Here is a 15184-nt window from a genome sequence, read left to right on the forward strand (position 1 = left end):
TCACATCGAATCAGAACCTTCATTTTATTTTAGGGTGGTCAGAGGCCTGGATAAAAACTGCATTGACCAAACACTGTTGTAGCTAGTTAGGGTCATGTGAATACTTCCAGGTGATGTAATATAAGCCTAAGTATGCAGGTGAGGTTGCCAGGGAAGCTCTTGAAATAGATGTGCTATTATCCCCTTAGTCCAATTTTTCTTTTATTTCAGCTTTGAATATTGTGATAACTAGATATCTAGTAGCCATTCTGGAATGTAAGAGAAATTCTAAAAACGAGACACCTGGGTTCTTTATGTCTACCGGAACCACTATTTTAGCTATAGCTCTCCAACATAACAAGCAAGCATCCACTGCTCATTAAGTATTTTCCATTTGCTCTGATATTCTTAGGCTCAGATGTCATTTCCCCCATTCCTCATCTGCAAAGACCCATGCAGGTGGTAACTTCTCACGAAGTTTGTTCCCACATCCTCTGTGAGAGCGAATCATTCCGACCCCATGTCAGGGAGTACTCCTTGCTTGTAGCTCTCAGCTTGCCATCTCCACCTGCTTGAGTGCTCCTCAAGGACAATGACTGTGGCTCTGCTATTGATTAGTCCACCATCCCATGTTTATAGTACCCACCACCTACTTATGTGCATGGAATGAGATCAAAAGTGTTAGTTGAAGGAATGAATGTGTGTTTGAGTGTGCATACATGTGAATGTGTGCATATGTTTGCTTGTATATGCATGATGTGTGCATATGTATGTCTGTGTGTATGTGTGAAGGGCTTTGAATTATTCAAGTGTGTGAAATTGAGTTGTAACAAGTTATCAAAAAAATTCACTGAGCTGAAATAATGCAGCAGGCCAAAGCAAAAGCCAAAGGAGAAACATAGTCAACCCAGTTTGAAAATGTAAAGTGTCTGTAACTCCTACATAGGCAGAAACATTTGTGATTATGCTAATATTCATGTCACTCTCATTAACCCTAATAGTGTGCCTATGGGGAGAGGTTGCAGGGTGTGTATGGGACTGTGTATTTTCTAAGATATTTTGTAAGATGTTATGTTGAGCTATTTTTCAATTCAATGCTTATTAAACAAAACTACCTATGACCCTAAGTCACCTAGTCTTTACTATGCTAAAAATACACTTTATATTTGCTTTTTACTATCTTGATTTTGTGTGAAAGCTTTAATACATCAACTGTTTAAATATCTGAGTAAAGATAATCTATATAGTAAATGCTAGATTACTAGAACTGAGATAATCACTGTTGTTTGTGTTTCATAAAGTACTCTACTCAGAATGATTTCAAAAGCAGGTAGTCTGTTTAAAAGTCTCAGTTGTGTGACCTTAAGCCCAAAGGTCTTAAGACAAATGTTTAACTCCAAAGGCATAAAATACCTGCATGACTTATAAATGCAATGACATTTTCAACATTAACATAAGATTTGACCTTTTGTATCCAGCCTTCTGGGATGTGGTGTTTTAGCATGTTGGGTACCTCTTTCTTTCTGTTTATCATTCAAAGGCATACCTTGAAGCATAAACTTCAAGAATACAGCAGTTCAAAAACCAGGAAAGAACCCCTAAGAGCAGAATATAGCAGAGCAAAACTCAATTAAATTTTAACCTTTCAAACTTTAAAAGATTTGGAGTAGCTTCATTTCCTGCTTACCTAAATTAAATTGGATCCCTAAAGACACAAATAAAGATACAAGAAAATATATTGGCAAAAGCACAATTACATTCCAAAAATCACGTTAAATTAAAGCACATTTCATTTATTCACTGCAGTTTAAACAAGTTCATGTTTCACAAATTGGTATTTATTGATTCAACAGTCATAAAAAGATTACATATTTCCTTTTGACAACTAGACTATGTTAGAATTAGAGAATAAATCATACGGCCATAAACTGTAATTTATTTAAGGAAATGTAATTCATGTGATACAGGAGAATCAAAATTGCTCACAACAAAGCTATCTGTGATTGTCTTAATCCTTACCATTTAAAAAATATCTCTTATATAGAATGATATTTAGGAAATAGAGATTTAATGAAATCTTGCTTTAGTAACAAAATCTCATAAGGAAGTATATGCCTTTGATCACAAGCTGCTGGTACTCAATGTTAGTGTTGAAAAAGGCCAAATTTTAAAATAAGGTTAATATGATTTTCTATTGAGGATTCAGAAAAATGTTGTTAAAAGATTGTTGAGAAATGTCTGAACTCAAAAATGTCTGACTGGAAACTATTTCAGCAGTGGATTGAATTTATGCATTTTACTAACTATAGGATGAAAAATATCAGACGTATATAGCCTTTAAGAGCCATATCTGAGCACTCTCTATCTGACAATGCTTTGAAGACAACAATTCTGAGAATGACATAATTTTTACAAAACTTTTAAAAATATATTTTAAAATAAACTATGGCCAGGCACGTTGGCTCACTCCTGTAATCCCAACACTTTGGGAGGTGGAGGCGGGTGGATCACAAGGTCAGGAGATGGAGACCATCCTCGCTAACATGGTGAAACCCCGTCTCTACCAAAAATACAAAAAATTAGCCGGGCATGGCGATGTGCGCCTGTAGTCCCAGCTGCTGAGGAGGCTGAGGCAGGAGAATGGTGAGCTGAGATCGCGCCACTGCACTCCAGCCTGGGAGAGACAGCAAGACTCCATCTCAAAAAAAAAAAAAAAAAAAAAAGAAAAAGACTACGTACTATGTTGATTTTGCTTGTATAACTAGGAGGTAACGAGATATTCCCTTAAATCATTGGTTCTTAAACTGGAATCTGCTTGTTTAAGTCCCAGAATTTGAGATTCACTAGGTCTGGAGTGGATCCTGATAATGTACATTTCTTGCAAGCTCCCAGAAGATGGCAATGCAGCTAATATGGGGACCACTACGCTTTGAAAAACACTGACTTAGAGTAACAAAAACCAGTAATTATTCATCCAAATTAAGAAAAAGAAAATGCATCTACATTTTGTTTATCTACCTTCATAAATTATAACCTGGGAGATTCTGGTAGAACTGCTGTAATTGATACAAAGCAACTAGTTCAATTTAATTAATTTTGCTAAAGTGTATACTAAAAGAGCTTTTCAAATCCTATTTTTTTAAAAAGACAACTTTTATATGTAAAAAATTGGTGATTCTTTCATATCATACCATATAATGTCATCAGTATTAGTGAAAGCTTACATTAAAATCATTAAAAACATGTAGGGGGGCTCAGTTTTCTTAACAGAAAAGTGACATGTTTAGAGTGGACAATCTGTGACAGCCTTTCCAGCTCCAGAATGTCTCAGTTTGGACACTGTCAAATCATTCATGCCTTTGTCACAAAGAAGCTGGTGTCCATCTGGCATGGTAAAAAGAACAAATGTCTTGGAGGAACGCCCCAAAAGTCTGCAGAAAGAACAACCTTTCCATTTGGTGGTTATTAGCTAACAAGGAGATTCAAAATAGAAAATGAACAAGAGAATGTAATCTGACTGCCTGGAGAGTGTGCCCCAGCTCCTTGGTTGTGCGCGTGCTTGTTTTATCCTTGACTGTTAATTGTAATGAAAGACAAGGTTTTATTCCTTACGGAAACTCCTTTAGTGATCAGACGGGCAAGTGATGTGTGTGGTGACTGTCAGTGGATGGATCAAGAGTAGATTGTAGAGTTTGCTGCTGCTCAGAAGCAAAATTAATAAATACCTGAAAAAAACCATAAAAATGTTTTTTACTTATAATACAAACTTTTGGTCTCACTTACTAGAAAGGAGACCTTGTCTCAGAACACTGGCCAACTTGTCCTAAAAACCACAGATCATTAATTCATACTACTCCCTCCCAAATCACATAAATATGTAAATCCATTGAGGACACAACTCTAAGAACGTTCATATTTCTAGATAATTATAATAATAAATCACCTAGAAGTTCTCAATACTGTAAGCCTGGCTTTAGAAAGATGTTGTGATGTATTTTTATATTTCTGGTACTCTTGGTAAATGAAATGCTTTTTGTCTCCCCAGAAGTTAACTATCATTTGATTACAGTGGAGCTGCCCTGACAAGTCTCGTGGGGCTGAGTAAGATGGAGAAAGGAAGGTTAACGTGACATGATTTAATTTGTTGAATGCCCAACATAATCATGAACAAATTGAAACTCTACTGAATATCTATCTTAAGTAGAAAGGTATACAATAAACAAACTTTCTGACACCATCCTTATCCTAATTTTATAAAATTTAAAAAGATGAAATGAATAAAGTGATAAATTGAAGCAATTCGATTAATTTTAAAATTGGCTAGATTAGGTCTGATGAAAAGACCAAAATGCAACCTCCTGAATCATTCAAGATACTATACCTGCTCCAAAGTGGTTTGGTTAATGGTATAATGCTTAATATTCAAGAAGGTTTTATTGTTCTCTATAACTTTGAACAAGTCAGCTAGGCATCCCCATCTTTTTGGCACATGATATTCTAACAAATTCAGGTGCTGTCCCTAAAAGCAAAAGAAAAAAAAAAGTATCATATAATTAGCATTATTAAACAAAATTGATCATACTACATTTAATTGGCAAATAAATTCAGTTATGTTTTCTCAACCTACACAAATAATTTTGTGAGTCTCCAATGGATGCCTATTGATGACAATTTTTCATAGGGTATATTTGACAAATGACATTCAACTGAGTGGCATTGCTGTTCTGCCCCCTGATATGCCCCAACCTTGCAATAGCATGGGGAAGCCCTGTTTAAGGAATCATAAGATGCCCAAAGATATTTGAAATGTAGTGATTTAACATGGCCTAAGAGAGATGGATGGAGGAGCCCTGAGTTTTACACTGGGACTTGGGCTTGTCTCTCACTGTTCTCATCATTAGCTGAGCAACTCTTGGGAAGACATTTAAACCTCTGATCTTTGTCTTCATGTATGCCAATGGAGATAATTATATCTGTTTTATAGAGTAGCTCAGAGTCATAATTGAGCAAGAATGACAGTCTCACACAGCATGCTTCTGTCATAGTAGGATTTCACTAAATGACAGTTGTTGAAATAAATAGAACATAACTACTTTATGGACTACAACCTGCTAGAAGTTATAATGAACCAGCATCCGGCAGTTACCCAAGAGATTTTTAGACAGTGCTTCTCAAACTTTAGTGTTCATAGGAATCGCCGGGTCACCTTGTTAAAATGCAGATTCCCATTCAATAGGTTGGGGCCTGTGATTCTGCACGTCTAAGAGGTCCCAGGTAATGAAGATGCTGCTGGCTCAGTGACCATACTTGATGATAGCAAGTTCGTAGAGGATTGGGATCTCAAGCACAGTGCTCTTTCTGTGAAGCAATGCGGAAACCATCAAGCCTATAAACCCTACAGCAAATATATGGAAGAGATTAGCTTTTGCAATCTTCTATGCTGAAGAAGATGAGCTATGCAGTGGACTTAGGCCCACAGATAAGAGGCGTGATATGTAATCACAGGCTGCTCTGGCCAATCCAGCAAGCAATTAAGCAGGCTTGTCACTCTTCAGAGTGGTCAAGCAATATCAGCTATCCATGCTATTTTTGGTAGGGAGGCAGGGTCTATACTTTGCAATGTGACTAAGGTAACAAGTAGTATCTTATAACAGCATAGAATAAAAACAGAAAAAGACAGGTACGTTTATTAGCTTTTTTAGCTGAAAAGAAAGAAATAATACAGGATATTTGCACTACCTTGAACTGAATTCCTGGAAAATAAAGCTTCAAGTGATCAGAAACAGTGCAATGTTGATTTGCTTCCTTACAGAGCCAAACTTTGACTGTATAACCATCACCAAACCTGAGAGTTAAATAAAATAAAAACAAGATTATTATCATATTGACCTAAGACGAGTAAATTCTAAGTCCATTTTCACACAGAGGCAGAAAAAGGAAGTAACTACTCCAAATTGTTGAGAGTTTGGATTCTCAATATAAGACACAGAAATTAATAGTTAAGTCAATTACACAGTTAATTGTTTTTCATTTATATTGACAGACACTGATTTACCTTAAAAAAATTATCAGCAAGTCCCAGAATCAACACCCAGTCAATAAAAGAGGGAAGATGAAAACGCAAACGGTGAAAGCAAAGTCCTGAGTTAGTGGAAGTGGGAAGCTGGGCTGGAAACTGGCCCTGGGAAGCATGATTGTTGGCCTTATTGCTTCAAGGTCTGTACTGATTAAAATTTGGCAGGGATAAGATGAAAGGGATTGCATATGTAATTACCAGGCACTTGTTTGTTTGTTACATAAAAAAGTTACCACAATTATACTTCAACCCAGCCTAGGTGGACAGGCCCTATGACTGCAAAGGAAGTCTCCTGCCTAAGGGGCTCTGTTCCTCACACTGTAGAGTTATAGACAGTAGTTCCACTGGTGTCCCATCAACAAGACATGAGCTCATACTCACACCCTAAGGTAACCTCAAATAGCAATCTCCAGTAATGTAGGAGTTCTCCAAAAACTATATGAATTATTCTACTCCCTTATCTCATGTGGTGTTGGGCACGTCATAGCATCCCAATAAAAATCTGTTCAATAAAAGACAAATACATGAATATACTCTGATGACTAAAATCTCTGTCCATTTTGTTCACTGAAGCATCTTTTCTAAGTACCAAGCACAGTATGATTACCTAGTACCTAGCACTGGTAAATATTAGTTTAATGAATGAAGAATGAACAAATGGCATGCCCTGTCTTAGTAATCGTACTCATCTCATTTACAAAGCATTGCTCGGGGAAAACGTGTTACACTTAAGTAAATTTTCCCTAAATGAGGCTGATCCCTAATAGATTTATGGTCAAATTATTTTTCAAGTCTATCTGTTTAAGACAGGGGACCCAAGACAATGTGACCTTGTGTCAGTGACATAGATCACCCTTGTGAGCACCGATGGAGCTCTTTGCCCTGGGGTTCTGTTTTCCTGTCCTCCTGCCTTAATTTCAGGCTGTCAGATGTCACTTCCCCATGAGGTCTGGGCATGGCCACAGTAGCCTCCCATCATTCCAGTTGATGGTTTCTAATCTTCACATGGCTGAGAGGTTGGTGAGGACACTGATAAAATATACATAAAAGCATACAGACAAGCACCTCTCTAACATTTCTATTTGGCTATCTCTCAGAATTGTTAAAGGCCAACACATTGGGTTGGTACAAGAGGAATATATTCTATGGTCATCCCTCTTCTCAGCAGTATGTTACAAGCTGTGCTGTTGAATAACACAATCAACCCACTGTGTCTTCACCAAATCCCCCAAAGTGGGTGTATTTGTCAGCGTTTCATGAAAAGAAGGGATTGAGGCCCAGGTGGTTGAAGGGACTTCCCAAGGTGAAGCACCATGTCACTGGAGCTTTGTAAATGCTCCTGGGAGAGCTCTCAGCGCTGTGTGGGCATAATGTTGTGTTCCAGGGCAGAGGGGATGTGTTGCATGGAGATGTGTTTCTGGTCTCATGTTTATTAATGATTCTGATGGCATGACAAAATGTAGTATTTGCGCTACTGAGGTTGAGTCCAGCTCCTCCACATACTAGTTGTGTGACCCTGGAAAGTCTGGTAAATTTTCTAACCTCAGTTGCCTCACCTAGTAAATAGATTAATTATAGTATCTGCCTAATAAGGTTGTGAGAGGACTGACTGAATTAATTCTTGCAAATTACTTGCAACAATGTCTGGCACTGTGTAAATAAGTAGATAAATAAGCAGTGAAATTTAGGATCTATTCAGAATATGACCAGAACAGAAGAATGTTCGTCTTGGAGTGAAGAAGCCTACTATTTAGGGAGAACTTAGATAAAAGCAGATAAAACAATTCAAACATGAATAGGAAGCACTAAATAAAAATACAATTGGTATGAGGAGACAGTGGCACAGAGACGGCTGTATGTTCTTATGCATATTAGGATTCATTTTCACCATTAGTAGAAATTGCAGCCCTATGGGTATATTTTGTTAATGAATTTTGAAAATTTCATGCTAATTTCCAATAATTATCTAATAAATTCTCTATAAGCACATATGCATATTAATAATTAAAATTCTTTCAAATTAAAGTTTCATTTGAACTAAAAGAATTCCAACTTTATTGGGAAGAATATGAATTATACAAAAAGAAAAATTACGCAAAAATTAAACAAAAAGTAAATGATACCATTCTTCCAAAATAGAAACACTCTAGAGAAAATATGCCTGAAATAGATAGGAAATAGGTTGAAATAGGTTACTCAGGATCTCTCTAAAACAGTTAACAGTTAAAAAGACTTCTAAACATAAAAATATAAAAGCATGGCACCTTCAACAACTCAGACACTCTTTGAAGATTATTAAATTCATTATGATGTAAATACCTAATTAACATTAGCTGGACTTTTTCATTTCTGTCTATAACATACACAGTTATGTCAATAATCGAAATTCCCTGAAGGATTTATTTGATTTACATACTTCCACAGAATAAAAGGTTGCAAAATAGCCAAGGAGTCATTTATTTCTATGTTCACTCATTGATCTAACACTTCTAGATAACACATTATGTCCACATTATTTGTATAATCGGTGATTAAACAGAGATAAATAAATAGGATTATCTGTAGGTAAAGATGCTTATAAGAAATATTCTACAATTTTTTGAGGTACAACATTCTGGAACCACAGACATTAAATGTAATATATTAATTAATGCTAAAAGAGAAGCAGGAGTAATACATGAGTGGAAGAAAAAACATACACACATATATTTTGAAGGTCAGACACTTCAAGAGCAGAACAAAAGAGGTGGCAATGCACCTGCAGAGACATTTCTGAAAAATCACTTGTCAAGTTGTACCAAGTGCCTATAAAGCTTTGCATTCCTGGGCTTAAGGCTCCTCTTATAAACCTCCTTCCCCCCAAATTAAAAGTCATGATATATAACAAATTCATTGATTTCAGCCTCATCTATTAAAAATCTCTACAAATAATACTTAATGAAGAGAAATGGCTATTATATAACATGAAGTGCAAAATAGAAAATCATAGACTCAGTGTTACATTAATGATGTAAATATGTTTGCATATATTTACAGTCAGACTGAAATAAATTCGGGAATGTTATCTGGACAAGAAACAATCATATGACTGTTAGGTTTTTTTTCCTTATACTATTCTGAATTCTAAAATAATGAGCACATATAACTTTATCATTAGAAAAAAAATATATACATGGCTTCTAAGAGAATTAAAGGAACATACTAATGTCTCTTACTCTACAACTGTATTTCAGTTTCTGATTTTAAAAATCATTTATTTAGGAACTTTTTGTCACAGTGCCTCTAAAAATTAAACGCATAAAATTATTTTTGGTATAGAAGCTAATCTTAGACTTTAGAAAAGAACAGGATTCATGAAATATGCAATATTTGTATTATGTGTTTATAGATATATGCCCACTGATTTCCATCATCTGCCCCATGAAGAGTCTATTCACACTCATATCCACAACCCCATACATGTGCCCTTCCCTACACATATCTGAGTAGAAATACCTTTAAAGACGACTTCTCCCTAATCCACCACAGGGCGAGAGCAGAGAGCAGAGGGGGACCAGGACTCCTGTGGTCTCACGGTAAACTCTCATCCAGCACAAGTGTTACAGCACTGACTGTGGAATATGGGGCCCCCGCTGCCTCAGACTACATTGGTCCCTAATTCTCATCTTCCTGCCTCACCACACCACACCCCACTCCTCGTGGGTTGGTACCTCAACAAAGTACCAAATTCCAGCGATCTGTCCTCAGCTACTGAATTGTAATAGGTTGCCTTTGGATGAGGAGAGGAGGAGAGGGTGGCACTGATGAAGAATGGCTGAGCAAACAGCAGGATGCAAACATTTATGTGAGCACTTGATGTGTAGCTGGCATCTCTGTATTATTAATAGAAACTTCCTCATCGTAATCTCAGTCCTCATGATTACCCACTGGAAAGAAAAGGAAACCAAGAGAGAAGACTGAGGACATGTGCTCTGACCTGCATCCTCTGTGAGCGAGGCACCAAACACATTATCCCAATGAATCCCCACAAAATACTGATGTTGCTATCTCTGCCTCTGATTTACAGAAGTGAGGTGGATCTCAGAGAAGCTACATAACTTGTTCTGGTCACGCAACTCCAAGGGAATGGAGGGAGTTACAGTTCCAATGCTGAGCACTTAACCTCAAAACTCCAGCCTGAAGCAGGATCTCATCTAATCGTTAATGCTCTTACATCCTTTATATTAATACTTTCACATCAATAATTTCATTTTACTCTTATCACACCTGTACACGGACTGGAACAGATACCAGTTCCTCTCTATAAAATGCAAAAATTTGAGACCCAAAGAGATCAGGGGATTTTTTCTTTGTCACTCAGCTTATTAACTGGCAGAGCTGAGACCATGGGGCTTACTTCACAACCATGTCCCTTCATTGCAAGCACCTTTATTATTTCAACTTCAGTTAAGTTTGATTTGGACCATTTTTCAATCATTGCATATGCAAATCAGAATGGCCGTGAGGATTATAGACCCAAGGTATTAACATAAAGAGAGACCTTGACAAATAACAACAACAACAAAACAGTGTTTGGCAGCTGGCAACCACATTCCTCTTGGAGAAGAAACCCTCTTTGAAAAGAGCTTCAATATGCTTCTGAGTTTAAAGACAATATAGGGAGATGACACAGCTTCACAATAAAAAAAGAAGCTTGATTCATGCTAATATGCATCACTCCATAAACATTGCTCTCTGTGGCTGGACGTGTCACTTTCTTAAATGACTCCACCAGTCATAGATCCAGATTAAAGTGGTTGGGTCAATGTCACCTCTAGGAAAGGCCAACAGAACTGTTTCAGAACTCTGGAGGCCATGTTAACTTCAGGTCTGAAAGACAATGACTCAATATCGAACTCTTCAGCTTGTCCACGAGGCTCTCCATGATGTAACTAATGCCTTCCTCTCTGACTTCCCATCTAAGAGTGTCCTTCATGCTACCCACAACCAGATCTCCTTTCCTCCATCCATTCAGTACTAATTCAGCACTCACTTGTGCAAGGCCCTCTTCTGGCTCTGAAAGCCCTTCCCACGTACATGCAGGTGTATGGTACATTCAATGCCATCAGTTGTTACAGTAGAGCTCCAAGAACACAGGACACATAAACCCTTCTGCTACTGACTCTAACACCCCTGCAGATGCCCAGTTCATATTTAATGGAGTAATGAGTGAATTAAATTCCTTGTTAGGCTTTGGTGTAATGAAAACAATATTTCTTCCTTAACTGAACAGCAAAATGTATATCTATTTTTTTTCCTTTCTTCTTTAGAGTAATCAAAAGGGATCATTTTAAAATAAGGAACAATAGCCAAGTCAGCAGGACAAAAAAATTACATAGCCTCATCTCCAGCATTATATCATTGTCACGAGCTAAACAAACATGATAGAGCATTTTGTTTCCAAGGTGGTGAGGTGACAGCTATATGACTCAGTCCCTTATGTGGCCTCTTGCATTTTTAATGATCTCTGAACATTTCCCTTCATTTCAGAAATACCCTAGAGTCTAGATAAACAAAAGATGCCATTTACAGCTGACAATATTGCAAGAGTGGTTTGCTCTATTCCTCAAACTTGACAAGGAAGCATTTCTTTCCCCCACACTTTTAAAGAAAATGTTGGGAAATAAATGATCATCCATGAAGTTGAAATTCTTACACATGATTTCCACTATGAGTAGCAGCAGACAAGTTTTGCTTGGAGTGTAAAGGAGTGCCTAAAATTCTGTTATTGTTGAAATAAATCATATATGTGATTTTCTGTCCTCAGCCACCAAGCTGTTCTCACACCAGTCACCTTGAGAGGCCAAGAGAGCTAAAGTAGTCATTTTCTTCCTGATTTTCTTTTCTTTCTCTCTGTTTTTTGTTTGTTTGTTTGTTTGTTGTTTGTTTGAGTTTTTTTGTTTGTTTGTTTTTCTGTTTTTGTTTATTGCTTTATGAACATAATAAAGAAAACACCCCATAAAAGAAGCCATGCTACTTTCTGGCTTGATGAGTGCTGCCCATAGAGAAGCCTGCAGTACTTCATGGGTGAGACCTGAGGAGGAAAACGCCAGTATTTAAACAGGGAGCCTTCAAAGCCAGCACCCCACTCAGCCACCATCTGTGCAAAGATGGCAGCTTTGTAAGTGTTTCCATAAGGGAGGGCGTGCTCTGCTGCAGGCACACAAGCAAACCCTCTCTATTCTGTTTTGCTGCTGTTTTAAGTTTTTGTGGGGACATGGTTCCCTTGGGAGAGTGGATTAAATTTCTTCTGAGTTCATTTTCAAAGGCTTTGCAAATAACCTGTATGGTCTCCCGTCAGATCTCATGTAATATGGCTCTTAAATAAATAATGTAATAATAAGAAAAAAAATGCATAATTGCCTTAACAGAGAAGAACTGCTTAAGGGTGCAACCTCTCTCCCATTGTTAAGAAAAGGCTTTGATAAGCCATGTGCTGGGTAAGATACTCTGGGCCAAAATGTGCCTGGAACTTTCCAACTGGATGCCTGGGTAAGGACAGCACCCTGGCAGCCAGGGGCACAAGAGGGGAAACAGCTGAGGATGCAGGGAGGGGCCAGGTGGATGGACAGCCCAAGGATCCCCAATTATTTCTCTCTTCAGGCCTACCATTCAAAAATGTTGGAAAATTACCAAATTCATGGAATTATTGATACATTTGGGTGTATGGTTGGGGGGGAGTAGTGATACGTGGCTGGCTCCCCAGGCACTGAAGCACATGCCCAGGCAGGACTGCTCAGGTTCAAAGACAGGGTAGGGCACGCAGGCCTCTGACTCACCAGGAGTTCATAGAACCCTTGAGACAAGGGTCCTGGACCCCCTGGCATGAAATCAGGCACATTTTCCTATATCTCCCATGGGCAGGAAAGACCCAAGGGACAGCTGAGTTATGAAAGTTAATGAAGACAGTGAATCTTTTCCATGTTACTCTGGATCCTTTCAAACACTAAGTACAAACTAGAGGAGCTATAACAAAAAAAGTACTAACTGGGATCAGCTTCTCCACGTTATGGTTGGGGGGTGCCTATATGGGAGGCAGTTGATTCCTTGCTTTGTGAACAATTGTGCTGGAGTGATTGATAAAGTCTTCTCAAAAGGCTGGTGCTTGCCCTTTAATTATTCAAATATGCCTCTGTACACAATAAAATTAATACTCTAAATGTTTACAATAATGAGAAGAAAGCAGGGGTCGTAAAAAGTCAATATAGATGTTAAAATTGAACTCAAAAACAATAGACCTAGACTCCAAATTTTATGGGCACAGTCACTTCAGGTGTAGGTACAATACCGGCATGAAGCAGGCATAAATAGATGTCTTTGAAAGAATTTAGCCAAGACTTCCATCAGGACAGTATGAGGAGTTCTGCAGACTCATTTCCCAGTAAGACTGCTAAAAATTATTTTTTAAAAAGCAATAAAGTCTCCAAAATGGTATTTTTCTGTATACAGCAAGATAAAAAATACAGTTATTCAAGGAAGTCTACTAAAACTGAGTAAGAACAGTAATAGTCTGTGGCATTTAAAACCAAATCTACTCTTCTCCTGTCTCCCAGCTCAGGGAAATGGAAACTTCACTCCAGGCTGCTGCATCCAAGAACACAGGGCTCCCTCCCACCTTAGCTCTCCGTGAGGGAGCTGTCTCCCCCTCTCATCCTGGCCCCAGCTACATGTTCATGAGGTTAAGCTGCCAGTGAGTACAGATGAGGTGATGGTGCCCTTTTTTTACCCAGCTCTACCTCATTAGACAGACGCTCATTAGACAGAGGCTTTAAGAACAGCATTGCTGAGAATATTGGGGTCCCCCTTGTTCTTGCCTCATATTATGGTGTGGGGTTTCCACAATGGGAGAAGCAAGCTGAGAGAATCTGAGGTCACTGTCCTCCCTCTCCAATGAGTGTTCAGCTCCTAAAGTGGGAGCGCCATTCAGAAAGAAACATGACATTGCTCCCATTTCTAGCTCCAGAGATGTGGCTCATGTATGTTTCCTTGCCTCTAAAGAAGCAAGCCATAAACAGATAACTGCTAATCTATCCCCAAAGGAACTATTTTGCTGTTAATCTATCCCCAAAGGAACTGTTTTGTTGTTGTTTAGTTTTTTCTTGGTGTTTATTTTTGTTTGTTTTTTGTTTTTGTTTTTTTTGCAACAAAATGTGGAGAAGTTCAACCATAAGGGTGTTCTTAATAACTGGAAGCTGTGGTTAAAGGCAATTGGGAGATTGATCAATTCATTGGAGATACAGGCTAAACTATAGGCTGTCTAATTTACCAGAGAGAACAAGGGAGACCACCGGAAGGAGCCCTCCCAGTGGCAAATTTGTGATTAAAACAAATCTCAAACACTGGTCTCAGGAAGGAGCCCTTTAACAGAGCCTAAATTTGACGAGATTTATATGTAGAACAATTTATGCCCATGATATTGTTGAAAACAATACAGCAATCAGTGAATCTTACCAGCTGGGTGTGGGTAAAACAACCAGGCAGAAGCAATCCCAAGTTACCTTATAAAATACTTTGAGATGAATGGAAATGAAGGGACAACATTCCAAAACTCATGAGATGTAGCTAAAGCAGTGCTTGGAGAAACATTTATAGTAATAATACTTACATTAAAATGTAAGAAAAATTACAAAATAACACTCAACTGTATATCTTAGGAGACTGGAAAAAGAAAAGCAAACTAAACCTAAAGCAAGAAGACAGGGAATAATAAAGTTAGAGTGGATATTGATAAAATCAAGAATATAAAAACAATAGAGAAAAACGAAACTAAAGTTGACTGTGGAAATTTGGAATGCCATATGGAATATGACTATGAAAAAAATCAACAAATTTCACAAATATTTAGCATAATTGACCTTTCTTGGTCTCTTTTTTTTCTTAAAAAGAGAGATGATTCAAATTACTAGTATCAGAAATGAAAGAGAAAGCATTATTGCTGACCTTACAAAAACAAGCCATCCTTGATGGTTTCACTGGTAAACCAAATGTTTTAAGAAATAATACCAATTTTTCACAAATGTGTTTAAAAAATGGAAGTGGAGGAACACTTTCCATCTCATTCTTTGAGGCCAGTATTACCACAATACCAAA

The 15184-nt window shown here is 37.7% G+C and overlaps 1 protein-coding gene across 1 annotated transcript in view; it reads right to left on the minus strand.

Annotated features, from left to right (window-relative positions):
* Positions 1–1756: 1756 nt before the first annotated feature.
* Positions 1757–15184, minus strand: part of ABCA13 (ATP binding cassette subfamily A member 13) — a 410641-nt gene continuing 397213 nt past the window's right edge. Inside the window, exons 45-47 of the mRNA XM_074036523.1 lie at positions 5719–5824; positions 4361–4498; positions 1757–3704 (exon numbers count right to left, since the gene is read on the minus strand). Coding sequence (XP_073892624.1) covers positions 3609–3704; positions 4361–4498; positions 5719–5824 — 340 coding nt within the window. The 3' untranslated portion in view covers positions 1757–3608. The remainder of the gene's footprint in view (positions 3705–4360; positions 4499–5718; positions 5825–15184) is intronic.

Source organism: Macaca fascicularis, chromosome 3 (assembly GCF_037993035.2).
Source record: "Macaca fascicularis isolate 582-1 chromosome 3, T2T-MFA8v1.1".
Lineage (NCBI taxonomy): Eukaryota > Metazoa > Chordata > Mammalia > Primates > Cercopithecidae > Macaca > Macaca fascicularis.